The 17,651-nt window shown below is 39.8% G+C and overlaps 1 protein-coding gene across 1 annotated transcript; it reads left to right on the top strand.

Annotated features, from left to right (window-relative positions):
* Positions 1-397: 397 nt before the first annotated feature.
* On the top strand, positions 398-16,162 carry LOC111330242 (uncharacterized). The gene is made up of 16 exons (XM_022935067.2): positions 398-488; positions 598-686; positions 970-1,082; positions 2,142-2,237; positions 3,369-3,456; positions 6,169-6,416; positions 7,281-7,536; positions 7,746-7,956; positions 9,242-9,460; positions 10,069-10,160; positions 10,815-10,880; positions 11,186-11,246; positions 11,456-12,127; positions 12,272-12,547; positions 12,755-14,290; positions 15,275-16,162. Exons 1-16 carry the CDS (start codon positions 422-424, stop codon positions 15,304-15,306), a joined length of 4,122 nt encoding a protein of 1,373 aa, XP_022790802.2. The 5' UTR covers positions 398-421; the 3' UTR covers positions 15,307-16,162.
* Positions 16,163-17,651: the final 1,489 nt, after the last annotated feature.

Here is a 17,651-nt window from a genome sequence, read left to right as displayed (position 1 = left end):
AGCTAGTAAAACCAAGTTGTCCTGTGTTTAACTGAACTACTCGCGATGTGGTTTACATGCACGCGATCTACTACTGCCCTCTTGGAGCGAGTACGACGCACGGGTTGTTGACGGTTCTTCGATTCTAAGCTTGGCAAGAACTGAGTGCCTCCCTCAAATGCCAATGGGTCGCGTATGTGGTTCAACTAGGCGCTTTAGAGTATCGTTGTAATTTGGTAGAAATTTCTGCTCGAGATTATTCGATCAGTTTTTCCATCTCCTTTCCAAATGTGGAAAGTGTTATTAAATGGCTTTCCGTGATTTTTATGATGTCATCCATTGTGAAATAATTCATTGTCATGTCTTTGGGATAGTCAGTCAAAAGTCACGTTTCTTTTCTCGCCCCAGACCTCTGTGGGCGTGGTCTAAGGGAAAAGCCCGGATGTTCCCGGCTTCGTCTTGTGTCGTCATTGTACTCAGTTGGCCATCTGTTTTGCCTGACATGGAAGGTACTGTTGAACGGCCTTGTGAATATGTTTTCTGTGCAACTTTGACGATTGTTTGAGACGTCTTTGGAAAGGTGAAACATTGCGCTTATCGTATTTTTCTGGCTTGCAGAGATCCGAAATTGGTGGGAGGTACCATCGATAGCACATTTCTGTTCGTTGTTCCGCGCCGCATTCGGATTGACTGACTTCGAAATCGAGGTACGTACGAAAATCTGCAATTATCTTTTTGAATTGAGGACCGCGTTTTTTTTCCCGATCGTTTACTGATAGTATAATTTTGAAATTTTGACTATTAGGCTCGTTTATTCTTAAGCCTTTGACCTTTCTTCGCCCAAACTATTCCGTGCATTGTTTATTTTAAAAATTTGAATTTTACGGTGCCAGCTAAAAACTGGTAGCAAAGTTGAGAGCTTAGACGGACATATATCGTTTTTGCCCTGTCACCTTTGAGCTTAAAAAGACGTTGGTTTACTTCCCTCAGGATTTAGAAGATGCACTTGTCATTGATGGCTCTAATGAAGAGGGAAACAACCGTTTTTTGGCCGATCTTCATGCCCGATTGTTAAGGGGATTGTATGGAATAAAGGATATAACGTAAGACAGTTTCAGTTTTTACTGTATTGTTTTCTACTTCATCCTTAGCTTATCCTTTGAGTATTTCTTTGAAAATGTCTTAACAACGCATTGATTGATTTTGTTTGTCTGATTACACGTATTTACTAAAAATACGAGCTTTTAGTTGATTTCGTGTGCAAACGTGAATGTTCCTAATCCATTCTAGCTCCGACCGCCTCATGGTAATTTTCTTCATTGTCTAATCATGTAAGCCATGTTTTCAAAAATGAAATTATCTGGAATCGGGAACTGTGTAAATATTGCTCCCACGATGTTATTACTACGTTATGAATGAAGTCTTCGACGAAGAAACTTTCTAGACGCAAGAAACAGCTTTAGATGTGTTCCGTTCGCCTAAATTGTCAAACGAGTAATTCTAGTATTTTATTCATGCTTGCACGGTTTTATTCAGGAGTGATAGCAGATCTGTTTGCCAGCAGGTTTATCATCTCTTCCGAACACTTTGAGAAATCCATTTAGCGTTGTTAAGCCTTGATGATTTGTTTGAAACCATTTTTTTTTCTCTCATCGTGTTCACGACAGGAATCGATTTGCAACAAATATCTATAGCCTTTCTCATCTTGATTAAGTATTAGTTGTCGATGTTGAACCACAAGGGCTCGGTTGCTTTCTCCTTTGTGAAACGAAAATACCCGCTTTTGATATTTTTTTAATAATAGTAGAAAATCCTAAGGGAGAATCTTTGATTTCATGGAATTCGATTCGAGCCCAAGGCGGTTAAATCTTTTTAGTCGGCTATTAAAAATGGAGGGACGAACGTGCGATTTGATATTCTGACACGTGAAATATTTATAGAGCGATCCTATTGAAAATTTATATCTTGGTATTCGTTATTCGGTTTACTTTCGAATTTCGAGTTGTATTTAGAGATTTGTAACAGGGAATATGGAATTTGTTTTGGTGGTGAGATTAGTTCCCTAACTATTTTTTGCGAGTGGGAAAATGTCTTGAGAGTTTAGCCAAATTGCTTCCTTATTTAGTTTAGCGTCTCGTGACAGTTTCCATGTTACCTTTTAGCGCCGAGAATTTCGAGCCATATCTGTCACAAGTATTGAAAATACGTTGGGAAGATGAATTAGGAAAGAAGAACCCTCTGGCGGATAGAGAATACAGGTAATCCGGACTGCTATTTTGTGCCTTTGATGATTTGCCTTTCTCCATGTGGTCGACAACGCAGTATTGTTTTTGGCAGCGAAATATGAATAAACGCGTTTGTTGTACCAGAAGTACGCTTTAGTTTCCAACAGTTGGAAATGGCCCAGAATCTCAGTTGTTCTCAATTTTAGTATCAAATTAAGATTAAAAGTTTCAAAGATGAGGGTAAACTCTTTCTTTAAAGCAATTTGCAACTTAAGCTGCTGTTTTAATGAGACACAAATTGCCTTGAGTATATTTGTAGAGGTTGATGTGTTTTCTCTAATTCCCAGCTTGTTTGAAGCCATCTTTTTGTTAACACTGGTTGAAGCGCAAATTATTCTCTTTGTTTCATTAAAGTGGTAAACGTAAAGAGGATGTTGCTTATGGTAGGGCAACCCAGTGACGTTTTTAGCAACAAGGCATTGTTTTTTTTGTCATAATATGGTTCCCGTGAAAGATGAAAACACGTGTTGTTTTGCAGTAATTTGTGATTTCGCGTTCTGCTAAAAAGTTCCTTCTTTGATCTGTAATGTACAATAGTGATGCTCTGCAATTGTGAATTCTGATAAATCTTCATCTAAATTGTAATTCCTTAATTTTGAAATGTTTATCATGTCTCAGTGTCAAGAAATTTAACCTTACTAACAGTAAATACTTGGGTTTGACAGCGTGTATGGCCATTGAATAATAATATTTTTATTCTGGCCCACTCTGCTCAGTCTATCAGCTCTATTTACATCTTGATACTTTTGTTATACAATTGTTCACTGGGAATTCATCAATTTATATCAAAAAACTGTATTTTGCCTTGAACACTTCCACTCTTGGTTGTTCAAGAGACAATTATCTCTCTGTAAATCTTGAGTACTCTTAAAATGCTCTCCAGTGTCTAAAGGATTAGATTTGCTGCTGACGAAAATGATGGATGGCCCATTGTTGTGGGAGAAAAAATGTTTACTGATTTAATTATTGACGGGTGACCTTCAGTTTTTTTTTTTTCTTCGATGTTCAAACTCGTGATATTTGGTCGTCATTAAAATTCTTGCACCAGTAATTTTATCTCTTTATATTGTCCCTGAACATAATATTGACTTATTTGGTCCATAGCAAACTCTCAACGAGGGAAAAAGTCGAGATTCTACACAACCTTTGTGACTTCAGACTGGATGTTGAAGATGTTCCTGAGTTACTGAAGGTAAGAAATATTCTTTCAAATCCAAGTAAACATTTCTCCGACCAGTATTCCAATTTTTCCCTCTGGCCTTTTGCACTTGCTTTCACATTTACCTCAATTGCAATGATTATCCAAGTGTTACAAATGAATTACAATAATTATAATGGCATCAGAAAGATAAGTTTTAGATTTTAGATATAATAGCTACAAGTTTTGTGTATGTTCAGATCGTAAAGTTTTGTGCCAAAAGGACACCTTTTTATGACTTTTGGCCATGATTTTCAAAATCAAAGTCTCAAAATCAAATAATGGATTTTTGATTGGTAAAGTAGTGTCAAAATTCTAGCTGAACCTGGAGAGTGTTGAAATATTCAATTGCTACGTGATAAGGTTGGCATGGATGGAATCTAAGAAGAGGTCCATATTTGGCTTAATGCATTCTTGTCCTCCTGCAAAATGGCACCTTACCTTGCCAATGAAACTGCTTAAGTTTCGTTTTACAGTTTTTAAGCACTCTTCATTGTTTAATAATGGTGGTGTGGATCATTTCAACCCCCCATTCATTTTGGCCAAAATACTGTCGTTGTTTGCCTGGCTATGTTAAAGGGCCACTGCTTTTAAGGCCACCATATGATTTAATTTGCCAGCTGTATGAAAATAGGCACCTTTTCATGTTGCACCTTCCTATATTCTACATGTTAATGAGAAACTGGCAAAATTGCTGTATAAGAATGAAGAGAAAAAGGAAAATTAATGGTGCTTGTCCATTTAGCAAAACAAATGATAAAATTAATATGCCTTTAGTTCAGCAAAAGCATGTGGACCTCAATGTGGTTCAGCTGTGTCTTTGCCATACAGCTGAACATGTAGGCATGGCTTAAGGATGCTTTTGGGTTTACAAGTCTCTAATTAAAGCAGATGAATATAAAGGTTTTGACTTATTAGCTGTCTATGTGACACTTAAGGAATAGGTTGGGATTATATATCAAGTCTGTTAGTTAAATGCATCATGAAAACACTTACATAAAGTGTACTTTTAACACTAGCTATCCCCAGTGATGAGAAAATAATATAAAGTATTGGCTTTTGGGTAATCCATTGTGTACAAAATCAAGACTTAGCCGTACACTGACCACAAGCTTTGAGTTTTCTTGTTTAAATTCCATGTGTTTGATGTGCATTTGTTTTGGATATGGTTTCAAATGCTATTGTGATGCCAGAGTCATTCTCTCCATGACTTTGCTTGTGTAATTATCCTATTGCAGATTTATCATTTCCTTCTTAGATTTCAACTATCTAAACACTTATCAAAGGTTAGATAGATTGGCTACTTGTTAGATGATATTGTGATAAAATATTGGTATTTCAGAAGAGACAAAATGGTTTTGTATTTATCACCCTATCTTTTGTGGTGAAGGAATTCACTTCAAACACTCAGGCAATCTTTCTTTGATCAAGTCATTGAACTTTGTTGAACTGAGTTTTTCTTGTTCCTTTTTAAATCCACTTGAAACAACTTAGGATACTTGAATAATAGAGGCACAGGAATTTCGGGTTTCTTTACAAGAGTCACTTTACTGGTGCCATGCAGGCTTTCATCCTCCAGGATATTTTACATTTCTGTCCAAAAATTGGCAACATTCAGAGCCCTCACTTTCATGTGATTTTTAGGGACCTCATTAAATTTTGCAGATATGCTGCTTGGTAGAGAAAAGTTGGTTCAGTGTTGTAGTATCAAAGGTGTTCATCTACAGTATGTCCATGTAGAAATGCAGTGGGATGATACAGTTTTGCTTAATACTGAAGTGAAGTCAATTCCCAGGAATCAAAATTGCATAAACTGCAGGAAGTTAAGGGCATACGGTTTACACTCAGCTTCTTTGAGTTGTTGGGAATCTTATGGCTGTACATGATCCACTCTGAAGAGTGATACAATTATGTAAATGCCTATTTAATTCTCTTGCAGGTGCAATTTCAAGATAATTAATTTAACAACTGAAGTGATACTGTGAATTGGCCACCATAGAGAGGTTTTAAAGCTGATCTTTTTTTAGCAATGGCCCTTTGTCAGAGCTTGAAATGTCAGTTTTAGAACCTCTATAACAGGGCTGGACACTGACAGTAGCCAACTAGCCACAGGCTCATAGAAATTCAGTTTTGGCCAGTGGTTTTCAATTTCCACCAACCAGTTTGGCTAGTAAACAAACTGAAATTGTTGTAACATCTAAGTTTTCACTGGGCACTTGGCTAGTAAGTTGAAAAGTTAGTGTCAAGCCCTGTCTATAGTGACCAATTGACTCAATAAACTCACTTGGTAAAATGAATTATCTGGTAAAACTCCCTTCACACACAGCACCACACACTCTTTAGAAACTTGCATGATCCCTCTTCATTCACAGGGGTTTTATTAATGTTTTCTGCAGGAGGGCAACTGGTTTTCACAGGCGGGCAAAACTCTTTGAACTGAACTTCTTAATAAGACAAACTTTCCTCCAGACCGTCAAATCAGGTGGGCAAAACCGTCTTCACAACCGGTCAATTTGCCCGGTGCCTGGCCCTTAATGAAACCCCTGCATTCACTGGGTTTCACTCAGTCTTACCCATTCCTCCTACCTATCCCCTACTTGTCATTGGGTGGGATGACAGCTCTCAGACTGGCAGTTCAATAGTTCATTCTTGTAAAGTGTTGTGAATGTGTGTTCTTTGGTGTTAGCACTGCGCATTATTTTTCAGGGCTTAGATGCAGACAGCTTGCGAGTTGAACCACTGGGGTTTGATGCTGAGGCCAGAACATACTGGTACTTTTACGGCACTAGATTATATCGTGAACAAAAGTCTGAACAGTCTGATAACAAAGTAAACAAGAAGTCCAAGAAAAAGAAAAAGATGGAGGGGAAAAACAGGAAGAAGAAGGGAAAAGTGAAGAAGAAGAAGAAAGTGAAAGGATCATCATCTGACTCAGAGGCAGAATCTGAATCAAGGTAAAGATGACAATGGAACTACATTGTATGTCATGCTCTATACATCTTGAGTTGTTTGAAACATTTGTTTGCAATCCCTGTGAATCTTCTCTGTACAGAATCATTCTAGCTGTTTTTGGTGCCATTTTTATTCCTCTTTTTCTTTTTGATTTATTCTTTCTTCTCTAGCATTTGCCATCGTTAGGAAACTATTTTGTTGAAATTTAACTCAAGAATGTAGCAGTGTTCTGCTGTAGTAATTGAAAATGACTCCAACTGTTGTGACATGAAAAGGGGTGTGGGTTTTTAACATGAAATTTTGCAAATCTGGACAATTATCCACTTCAAATCCACTAATTAGTGGCTAGGGTGCTTTTTTAACTTTTAGCAATATGATGGTGGGCTGTTATTTGTATGGGGCACTTGATCAAGGGGCCCAAGAACTTATTTGTTCAATTTTTTTATATCAGTTTCCTTCACTAAATGTAGCCTCAATTGTTAATTCACTTTTAATTACTTGATTTTTGAAGCTCAAAGCTTGCCTTCATGTAAATCAAGTTTTGAAAATCAAGGATTATTTTGGCTAACCCTTTCACTCTTAAGACTTCATTAATAATTCTCTTACCATCTGCTATACAATTCTTATGATGTTACTTCAGATAATTTGGTATTTGATCAACTAATAATCCCCTAATTTATATTTTTCCTTATTCTCATTGCTTGTCTGCTTGATATTGTGTTGATATTGTAAGGAGAAAATCTCTCTTGGTCATAGGATTATAAGGGTTAAAAAAATTAGTCCTATGTTTTCAATGGGTACTGTGTACTTTAAGACCTGCATGAATGTGCAGCTTGCAATACTGATTTTGCTACTTGTCCTACTAGTCCAAGCAGTGATATGCCCAGTAGTGATTACGCTGATGATGACGATGATGATGAAGAGCAGGAGGTAGATTCAGAGGGGAAGGAAGACAATGAAAAGAAGCCTCAACCTTCATGGACTGTTGTGTGTTCCACAGAGGATGAATGGCAGCAGCTGGCCGAGTCATTTAAGAAAAGCAAAAACAAAGACGAGAAGATGCTTTATGAGACACTTAGTGTGGACTTTGTTCCTGAAATAGGCAAAATGATAGAAGCAAAGGTACAAGGCATATTTGTAAGCATTGAACCCTTTAACTTCCAGAAGTGATTAACATGTAACTTCTCCTTAAAACATCTATATATTATCCAGTAAACAGGTGATGAGATTACTCAATACTTAGGTCATGAGAATAAAGGAAGTGGTGGACACCTAAAGAAGTAGCTCAGAACATTGATATATTATTTTAAAATCTTGACATTTTGACACAGGATAAAGCTATGAGGAAAAAGCTGCTAATGGAAATGGCACCTCGACGGGCATCTGACCGAATAGCTTCTAAAGCACATTTCAGAGAGGAGGAGGAAATACAGGAAGAAAATGAAAGACAACGAGAAAGGGAAAGAGCAGCTGAAGAGAGGAAAAAGGAGGAAGAGGAAAGGCAACGTGAAAAGCAACAGCAAGCAGAGAAAAGACAGCAAGGTAAGGAAAAGCACAGTCAAACCTATTTTGCTCAGACGCGACCATTTTTGGCCAGAGAAATATCCATTCCATTAAATGCCTCTTTCTTTACCGCATTTTTGTTATACAATGCAGCCTTGGACTCGATGCAGTCAAAGTAATACAGCTGTATTTAAATCCTGAACATGCCTCGTAATTAAATTCTTGTTAACATGTGTAAAGAATTGTTCAAAATGTCTAGCCAATCATGACTTAACAAAACCTATGATGGACTAGATATTGTTTTTTGAGTGGATAATATTTTGAGCCTTGTAATGGAAATAATTTTTTTCAGTTGTGGTGAGTGTGCAATGTCATGCATAAAGGATTTGTGAAATTTTGGTGAAACTGGTTTGCTTATGTGGATTGTTTGTATAGACTCAGAAATCCTTGCAAAAAGGAATGAGTTTCAAGACTGGGAAAAAGTTGGGCAAAGTGAAAAAAGTCCAAAATAAAGCATCATCACAATTGCTTGAATGGAATAATAATAACTTATGATAAGAGCAAGTAAGAGAGAAGGGGTGAGATCTTGGCAAGTTTACTGGAATTATCATTTTATTAAGTTTTATTACACGACTCGGGTAGTCAGAGGGCCAATAACCAAAATCAACCAATCAAAATGCTCTATTGCCGGTCCGATATTCTCTAAGTATTGGACCGGGCACTGTCCCGAATGGTCCCGGATGATACCGCACTTGTGTCCCTTTGAACTTCAGTCGTATAATAAATCTCTTATTAACCAAGCTTGCTCGGGGCCGTACTGAAAGAATATCGGCCCTCGGTCTTTTTTGTACGGACCTCGCTGCACTCGGTCCGTACTGTCAAGACCTCGGGCCGATATTCTCCCAGTACGGCCCTCGCGCTTGGTTAATAAGATATAATACATGCCAGGAGATAATCAATTTTGAGGTGAATCCTTATCATTCGTTCCCTGTGGAATACAAAAATAACGGTGTAGAACAAGGTGTAGACAGATCTTGATTGCTGTCCATAAAATAGAAATATGAATAACTGATATTCCTCTATGGGAGACTCAGTCACCTAACTTAACTCTTATACTCAGGAGTAGAAACGAGTGGTGGCAAATTGTTAGGGAAGCGTAGTGAAATACTGAGGAGGGGTACCTTGCATGAATTGGCAACTCATTGCAGGGGGGAATAGACTCTTAGTCGTTTCATGCCAAGAAAATCAGGACAAGCTCCAGCTGGGTGGTCCAATTTGCTCGAGTGTATAATTAACCTGTGTATACCTTACATCCTCTTTTTAGAGAGAGCTAGAAGAGCGCGAATGCGAGAGGAACGGCAGTGGTTGATGGCTAATGGAGAATTTGTTCCAGAAGAACTGAAATCAAGCTTGGCTAATGTAGAAGAGAGCAAAGACAGTGAAGAAGGAACTAGTACTCGAACCAGTACACGATCGAAACAATCAGGAGAGGATATTGGTCTTGAGGACAGAGATGAAGACTTGTACACTGGAATGTACAAAGGTAATAGCCCATAAAAAAATTTTTTTTTGCTGCTATTAACAGAGACAGATAAACCTGTGGTCAGATCGTCCAGGTGAGGGTAGTCCTGATAAGGGCCACTCTCCTGATGCCCACCTAGATGGAAATCAATGATCCTCAGTGTAAGGATGTGACGTCCACTGAGGTTGTTTGTCAATGTCCCTGACAACAGTTCTCTACAGAGCATTACCTAGATCATACTACACAAACAGCTACCTTTCCAACCTTGTTGCAAGGGTCCTCTCTCTTTCTTCGCTTGAGAAAGGACCTTGGTTGTGACTGGTCATGTGCCTATACAGACCAGTTTTGTCATCAGTTCAATTCAATTCAATTCTGTAAACAGAAGGAAGTAGTTAGTATCAAAAAAATTTACACGAGCCCTTCCTTCCACATGTTTTATTTTCATCTCCCAATTTTAAGGGGACACGTGTTGAGCTGTAACGAGGGTCCTTTCACGGGGGAAGGGAATGGACCCTGGGAACAAGGTTTCTGCCTCTCACAGGTTCAAATCATTCACTATCATAATGATAACTGAAGCCTTTGTTTGTTTAGTATTCATTTATAGAATGTTGAATTTGTTTTTACCATAGTTTTGGATGCTCTGAAAAAACACAATAATGCATGGCCTTTCCTGGAGCCTGTGGAGGAATCTTATGCCCCTCAATACTATGAGATCATCGAGGTGAGATTTAAGGATTAGCTTTTGCATCTCTAAGATTTGAAATGTAATTCTCACTACTGATGCTCACAGGTATATTTGTTTTCCAGTTCTGAGAATTGATTGTTTTTTGTAAGCAATATCCCCTACATATAGTTGAAGGTTTCTACACACCCCACCCCCAGGGTTCAACAGGATCCAAACCTGTGCATCCAAAATGCTAGTTGGGCTCTAATGTGGTGTGTACCAACTGAACTACAAAGCCATATGCAGGGAGCAAGGAAAAGTTTAGAGGGTTCATCTCTCTCGTAAAAAAATCTGATCAAAATTTTTTGATGAAATAAATTACATTTAATATAGGTTTTTGTTTTCTCTTCTTAAAAAAGTTTCTTTGACAAATACCTTGCAAAGAAGTGCAAGGTAATGACTGATTACCCCTTTGTATGCTAAGCAGTGTGGTTAATCAAATCTGATTTTTTTTAAACTTCCTTTTTCCATTGGTGTCTCCTTTTGCTTATTTGTTTTTTGATGTTGGGGTTTATTGTGAGGTTCTCTATTTATGTTGTACATGTACCTGGAATAGAACACCAATAGTGATATGTTGAGCCTTGTCGTTATATCAAGTTAGAGTTTGTAGCCCTTTACTTTCTAAAGCAAAAAACCACACCACTCTTGTAGGAACCAATGGATCTGTCAACCATTGAACAAAAGCTTGATGACAGTAAATACACCACTTTGAATGATGTGAGTACTCAAATAAAATAAATGGGATATAGCAGTGGACATTCCATGTGGTGGCTCTTTTTGTCCAGTGTTTCCAGGTCGAATTAGAATTTAGAATGTTGGTTTTTGTGAAGGGAGGAAAAACCCCTAGAGCAAGGACAAGAACCAACAGTAAACTTAACCCCATATTTCCTCTCCCTAAGAGAGGATTTAGTTGAGTTAATTTAGTTGCAATTATTTCAGTATATATTGAAAATGTGTTTTAAAAAAGAAATGAATATTGAAAGAATGGGGAGATGAACAAGCTGTTTTGTATAAATTTGCAGTTCAATGCAGACATGAAGTTGATGTTTGAAAACTGTTTGGACTACAATGGCCCTGATAGTAGTAAGTACATTTCATGCTGTTAAACAGGTGTTATTGCTGGTTATACACTATATTTAACATCTGCAGGATAAGTGGGAGTTTCCAACTTGGAATCCTGCATCGCCCTGTTATTTCAGGGCGTGCCTGTGTGTTTTATCTGCAATGTAATTTTTGAAGACGTCCACAACGTGTTTCATTTTTTCTTAATCAATTTCCATATGAAATTTTAGTGTATACCAAGATGGCAAACAGCCTTGAGGCAGCTTTCAATCGTCAAATAAAGAAACATTTTCCCGAAGATGATGATAACAGTGACGAAGACTTTGAAGAAGAGCTCGCACGCAAAAGCAAAAAAGATAAGAGAAAGAAGGGAGAGTCGAGTTCAGGATCTGAGATGTTTGGCAGTTCTCATTCTGGAGAGGACCGCCCTTTCCCCCCACAGATGGCTTCATCTGGAATGCAGTCAATGTTTCAAAACCATATGTTGCCTAACAGCATGTCAAATGGAGGCATGATGCCATCACATCACCCTTCCAGAATGCCCTTTCCTGGTCCCCCGCACTTTTCCCCCGATGGAAGACCCCTATACCCCCCGCAGTTCTATCAGAATGCTTTTAACCCAGCAGCTTTTGCCAGATTTGGCATGTCACAACCAGGTCCTCAGTACAACAGGTTTAGATTTCCCCCAGGAAATCCCATGGGGCAGATGGGGCAGCCACAGCCACAGTCATCACATTTTCCACGCCAGCGCATGCCTGGCAGGATGCCATTTCAATATGGAATGGGTGCTGTAGGTGGAAGTATGGAGCTGTCTCGTAGGGAGAACGACATTAATAGACCTAGTCAGACTGAACAGGTCAAGCAGCTGTCCCCGCAGCAGACGGTCCCTGTCTCAACTTCAGGTGGGTTTTCCTTTTCATTTTTCATTGTTACCCTTCCATAGCCCACCACCCAATATGTCAACCACCCATGCAATCACTTCATAGAGGTGGCCATTTTTGAGAGGCTACACAAGGGATTATTTAATCATCTTAACTTTGCTGTAGGTGAGCCCACTCCTCCTTCAATAACGGGGGGCACAGAGAGAGGCCGTCAATCTCAACAACAGCCGCATGGAGGGCCACCTTACTACAGACCACAGTCCTTTAACCAAGCTTACCTCGGCTATCCTCGAAATGGTGCTATGCCGTATAGAGCTCCAGGTGCTGGACCATACAATCAACCCATGGTACCGGGAAGGGAGCCTTGGCGCCTAGAGAGACGCACTCCAGAGGCTCCCCCACAGAGGGTACCATCAAGAGAGGGTTCCTTTAGAGAAGAAGGTATGAGTAGAGAAGAAAGAGAGAACTTTAAATCCAGATTTGAAGAAAGGGTGTACTTAAAGTATTAAAATAATTTAATCTTGACGGAAGGAACCTTATCCATACAGCCCTCCAGTTGTGGAGCAAAATTGTCATGTATCACCAAATTCTGTTTTTTTTTTTTTTTCTGCTGCCCTAACGTGTTCTTTCCATTTTATCTGTTTTCAGCCATACCAAACAAGCCTCCTGAACTGACTAAGGCACAAGCGCCCAATTTTACAGGTAACAACAAACAGAGCGAAAACGAAACCGATAGTGAGGAAGCATATAGTGAACAGGAAGAACGGAAGGATCTTCAAGCCAATGGTAGGGAAGAGCCAAACGTTGATGGAATGCAGCAGACAAGAAGTCGAGTGCCTGCTACTCTCTCCATCAGTCATATCTTAAGTGGGGCCTCACGAGAGGACCAGCAGCCAACAGAAGGGGCCAAAATGCGAGAGGGGCCCGCTCAGGGTACACCAAAGGGTGCCCCGACCATGCACCCCAGTTCTTCCCGCCAAGTCATCCAGTCACCAGAGAAAAGGGACCGTGTCCTGTCATCTAACGAGTATTTGAATAGGGTGCCCGGAAAAGGGCCCTATGATGGAATGGGAGGACGGCCAACTTTCGATACTACCTCTGGGCGAGGGTCTTTTGGTGTTTCTCCAAATGAAGGGTTGGATAGGCTAGGAGCACAGGGAGATCCTCTTCGTTTAGAAACACACGAGCGTGCATTTGGAATGAATTTTAACGATAAAAAAGTTGTAGGTAATGTTGCGGAGAGTGTTATAAAGAAAGTTCCTCAGAACAGCGCCCTTGAAGCAGATGTGTACAAGAAAATGCCAGTGCTTACCCCGATAAAAGAACCGCCTGGAAATGATGTAAAGGACAAACGTTCCCGAGAGAAAACATTGGAAAGTGTATCTGAAAATGGACATTTAGAACACGGTAAAACAGAGACGGTTCCTCAGCGGATGCCCCCTGCAGATATTAACAAAGATCTTAAAGGGGCAGAGACCGCGGCGCCTTTCAAGAGCTGGCCTGATTTTCAACCGGGTAGTTTTCTTCAAGAACTAAACGATGTCGGCCCGCCATCTTCAGGGGGCGTAGATGACAAACCTGCCCTCGAAAGAAATCATCGGCTCCCTTTTACTTCGATGCTGAGGGGAATGAACCCCTCACAAGGAAGTCCGGAGAATCGTGGTCAGTACTTAGCCTTGGAGGCAGCAAAGCGGGAAAGAATGCGAGAAAATATGATGGCCGGTAATTTTCTGCACAGCCCAGAGGAGAAACACGAAAGATTTAACCCTACGCGTGTTGCGGACATGGGCTCGTATGCAGCCATGTACGGAAACAAGCGCCCGTCAGACGTTTTGCCTCCTTTGCAGTACAGACCTAACTTATCTGCTATGGCGCATCAACGAAACATTGAATCTGCGCAAATGCAACAGGGAGGAAATTCTCAATTTGTGGACCTGAATTCCATGCAATATCGTTACCCCTCTGGACTACCCTCCAGGGAGTCTCTTACGAGAGAACAGATGTACTTCTTAGAGCAGCAGCAACGAAGGCAACATATGGCATCTTCTATGGATGCCATGATGGCTGGAGGTCAGCCTGAACGTATGATTGGTTTCGGTGGTATGTTACGTCAACAACAACTGTTTAATGCCGCGTACGCAAGTCACATGAGGAATGGCGAGTTTCCGGGATATCCGAATGAAGGTGAGCCGTTAGATGATATTTCGGATTTCACCGTCATGGTCTCAGACAGGAGTTTTTAGTTCATTCCGAGAGTTAGAATCTGCTCGCCCTTCAGTGGTCATACTTAAGAGTTTCATCCTTACAATTAAAATTTCAAAACAAATTTGTACGCTTCCTGCGCATCAATCTTGTGGTTTTTGAGAAGGGCGGGGAACGCAGAAATTATAGAAGGTATAGGGTGGAAGGAAATCTTTTTTTTTATTACTATTATTAGTACCGTAGTTTTTATTGTTATTGTTATGATTAAGTAATGATGTATTTTCTTTGCTCCTTTGAGCTCTGTGCCTTCGCCTGCCCGCTCTTCTCCCGCTTGGCTCAAAGGATGCCGGGAAGACTACGTAATGCGCAAGCTACATATAGCAGAGTGAACTGTTAATCATGAAAATAATTCTTATCAGCTCTCATTTGAGTGGTCACACGCGATTTTTGTCGGCTAGTGCAACCAGTTCGAATCACTTTGAAAACCTCGACAAACAGTACCACTTAAGAACGCTGCTCCGTGGTTATTATTTTATGGGTTACATACTAGGCTGTGGGAGGCGCGGTGGCCTTATGGTTAGTGCGCTCGGCTCAAGTGGTCCGGGTTCGAGCCCTGGCTTGGGGACATTGTGTTGTGTTCCTGGGCGAGACATTTTACTCTCAGAGTGTCTCTCCTCGCCCAGGTGTTGAAATGGCTACCGGCGCATTTAGTGCTGGGGAAGGGTAACCCTACGATGGACTAGCATCCCATCCAGTGGGGAGTGGAAATACTCCTAGTCACTACAGGCGACGGAAACTGGAGTTAAGCGCCGGTCTGATGGGCCACTTGGCTCGTAAACAGACTTTACCTTACCTTTACAAGGGTGTTGCCCACAGACTTGAAGGTTGGAGCCAACTTTTGTACTATTTTACTTGTCTTAAGAATTTACTTACTCAGCTATTTTTTCCTCCTCTTTTTTTGCCTAGAAATCCCCTCCAAGATGGCAAGATTCAGCTGACAGGATAATCATCGCTCGACTCCCAACAAGAAATATTTTTTCTCGTGATATTCACCCAATCGTAATAAAGCAGCAATACGAAAGAGTAGAAAACACAGTTCAGTAGTCCTTACTTAATGTATAATTTACCCCAGAATTTGTTTTCTGATTAATTCAAGTTCAGTTAAGTCTAGTTTTCCATATTCTTGGTGTCCAATCAAATCTTAGTTAGCGAGGTAGTTTAAGGAAATTCTATTATTGCAAATGTGGAAATTATTTTTAAGTGTGGAAGTGTACTAGGTAAAAGTCAAAGTTGGGAAGCGTGGAAATGAGATCATCAAAATAAATTGCTTTAGGCGTTTAAAGTTGATAACGGATAACATTTTCTTGTCGGATATGGGGTACATAACCGTACGTGCTTCTACCGACGCTAAAATTTGCATTTCACAGTGTACCAGTTACTGTTTGCAAGAGATTTCTCAAGAATCATCAGCTTGCTGTAAGCAGTTTTCGTTATGCTTAGTTCTTCTTTCTTCTTTTTCTTTCCTGTATCTTATTTCACTTGTTGATTGTTCAACAGATTGATCGCAGTGTTTTAGTCGCGTATAACACTTGAAGGACACAAATCGAAGTCTATTTCCAGTGGCAAATTTTTTAAACCTCAGATATTTGTAAGAAACGACTACCAGAACTTCAACTTCTTTCGTATTTATTTTGTACCTTTGTATATTTATATTCTACCATAGTAAATTTTTAACTATCCAGGCAAATAAATACTGATTGTAACAAAACATGGATTTCTTTGTCCAAAAGCTTGTCTGTGGCCTTCCAACGTACTTTGCTAATTAAAGAAATTATGCATTTCATTGCGAATGAATTGGTTGTTTGAGAGTTTTCCTTGTTTGTCAGTTTTACGTGATAGGTTAGTTACTCGGATTGTGAGCCATTTGTTAATGAATTACCTGCATCTGCAATGTTAGTTGGTCAATTTGAAATCGGCGCGAAAATTTCAACGCGACATTTCAAAGTTTCGCGCCAAAACTAAACGCGACCGCGGATGTCTTTTGAACTAGCGGCTTTGTCTCAGAGATTTTAAGAGGCTGTCTCTCTTATTTCCACCCGGTCAATTTCGCGTCAAAAATAATTTTGCCTGAAACGCTGTCTACAGAAAGACTTTACTCTGGAAAGGACTAAATTAGATTTGGTTTGATTCGAAATAATTTTCTGACTGCGTTAGGGGCCATAATTATTTCCCAGTCCGTAGGGACCGTCGTAACGCCTCGAAAATTGAGAAATTGGCATATTTTGTAACATTGTAAAATATTTCATTCGCATAGTTAAGCCACCGAATTTATATCAGATTGCTTAAGAACCTTTCCAGTTTGCCAAGAAAGTTAGAATTTGCCCTCTCAATATATTTGAAAAGGCGAATTTTAGCATATTCTGAGCACTATAAGTCGCCATCGGCCGATGGCCGTAAATAACCTTTATTTAGACGTCAAGTTTTGGGATTTGGGACCTGGTTGACAACTCTATCCTACACAGCCGTTAAAGTGCACCTACACCCAAAAAATTTTTTTCGCTTAACGAAGTAAGCTTATTTTTTTGAGTATTTCTGCGCAAAAATTTTTTTATTTGCTCAAATCTTCAATTTTCTATGCCCAGTCAAAGTACGGAAAATCGGCCGCCATCTTGCCCCACGACCGAGTTTAAAGAGGAATGGCTCTAGTGGGTAATGTGACGTCAAATCGAGAACACGAAAGTCTGCATTTCACACATTTTCACTTGTTTGGGAAGGTTGTAGTCGATAATTGTCCGAAAATATGCCGACTAAGTGTGTTGTAGAAGGATGTAGCGACGTGCGAAATTTGCAAGAGGGTATCGCGCTTCATACATTCTTCATACAACACACCTAGTCGGCATATTTCGGACAATATCGACGACAATCTTCCCAAACAAGTGAAAATGTGTGAGATGCAGACTTTCGTGTTCTCGATTTGACGTCACATTACCGGCTAGAGCCATTCTTCTTTAAACTCGGTCGTGGGGCAAGATGGCGGCCGATTTTCCGTATTTTGACTGGGCATAGAAAATTAAAGATTTGAGCAAATTAAAAAATTTTTGCACAGAAATACTCCAAAAAATTAGCTTATTTCGTTAAGCGAAAAAAAATTTTGGGTTTAGGTGCACTTTAAGTTTAGACCTTTATAGGCAAAGGCATGCAAAAACCCTCGTACGTTTTCGATTTTTCAAAAGTTAGGACCGTTTGAATCAGCACCTGTACGGGCATTCGCGATTTTTTCACCTACACTAAAATCAAACCACTGGAGCAGATTTTGTCATATATACAGCTTACCCGCTTTGCA

Source organism: Stylophora pistillata, chromosome 10, assembly GCF_964205215.1.
Source record: "Stylophora pistillata chromosome 10, jaStyPist1.2, whole genome shotgun sequence".
NCBI classification, from domain to species: domain Eukaryota; kingdom Metazoa; phylum Cnidaria; class Anthozoa; order Scleractinia; family Pocilloporidae; genus Stylophora; species Stylophora pistillata.
This window is presented reverse-complemented; position numbering and strand designations above follow the sequence as displayed.

Coding starts and splice junctions, on each gene's coding strand:
- LOC111330242 (XM_022935067.2), top strand. CDS start 422: ATGTTCCCGGCTTCGTCTTGTGTCGTCATTGTACTCAGTTGGCCATCT. Junction 3,457..6,168: donor ATGTTCCTGAGTTACTGAAG/GTAAGAAATATT, acceptor ATTATTTTTCAG/GGCTTAGATGCAGACAGCTT. Junction 12,128..12,271: donor GGTCCCTGTCTCAACTTCAG/GTGGGTTTTCCT, acceptor ACTTTGCTGTAG/GTGAGCCCACTCCTCCTTCA.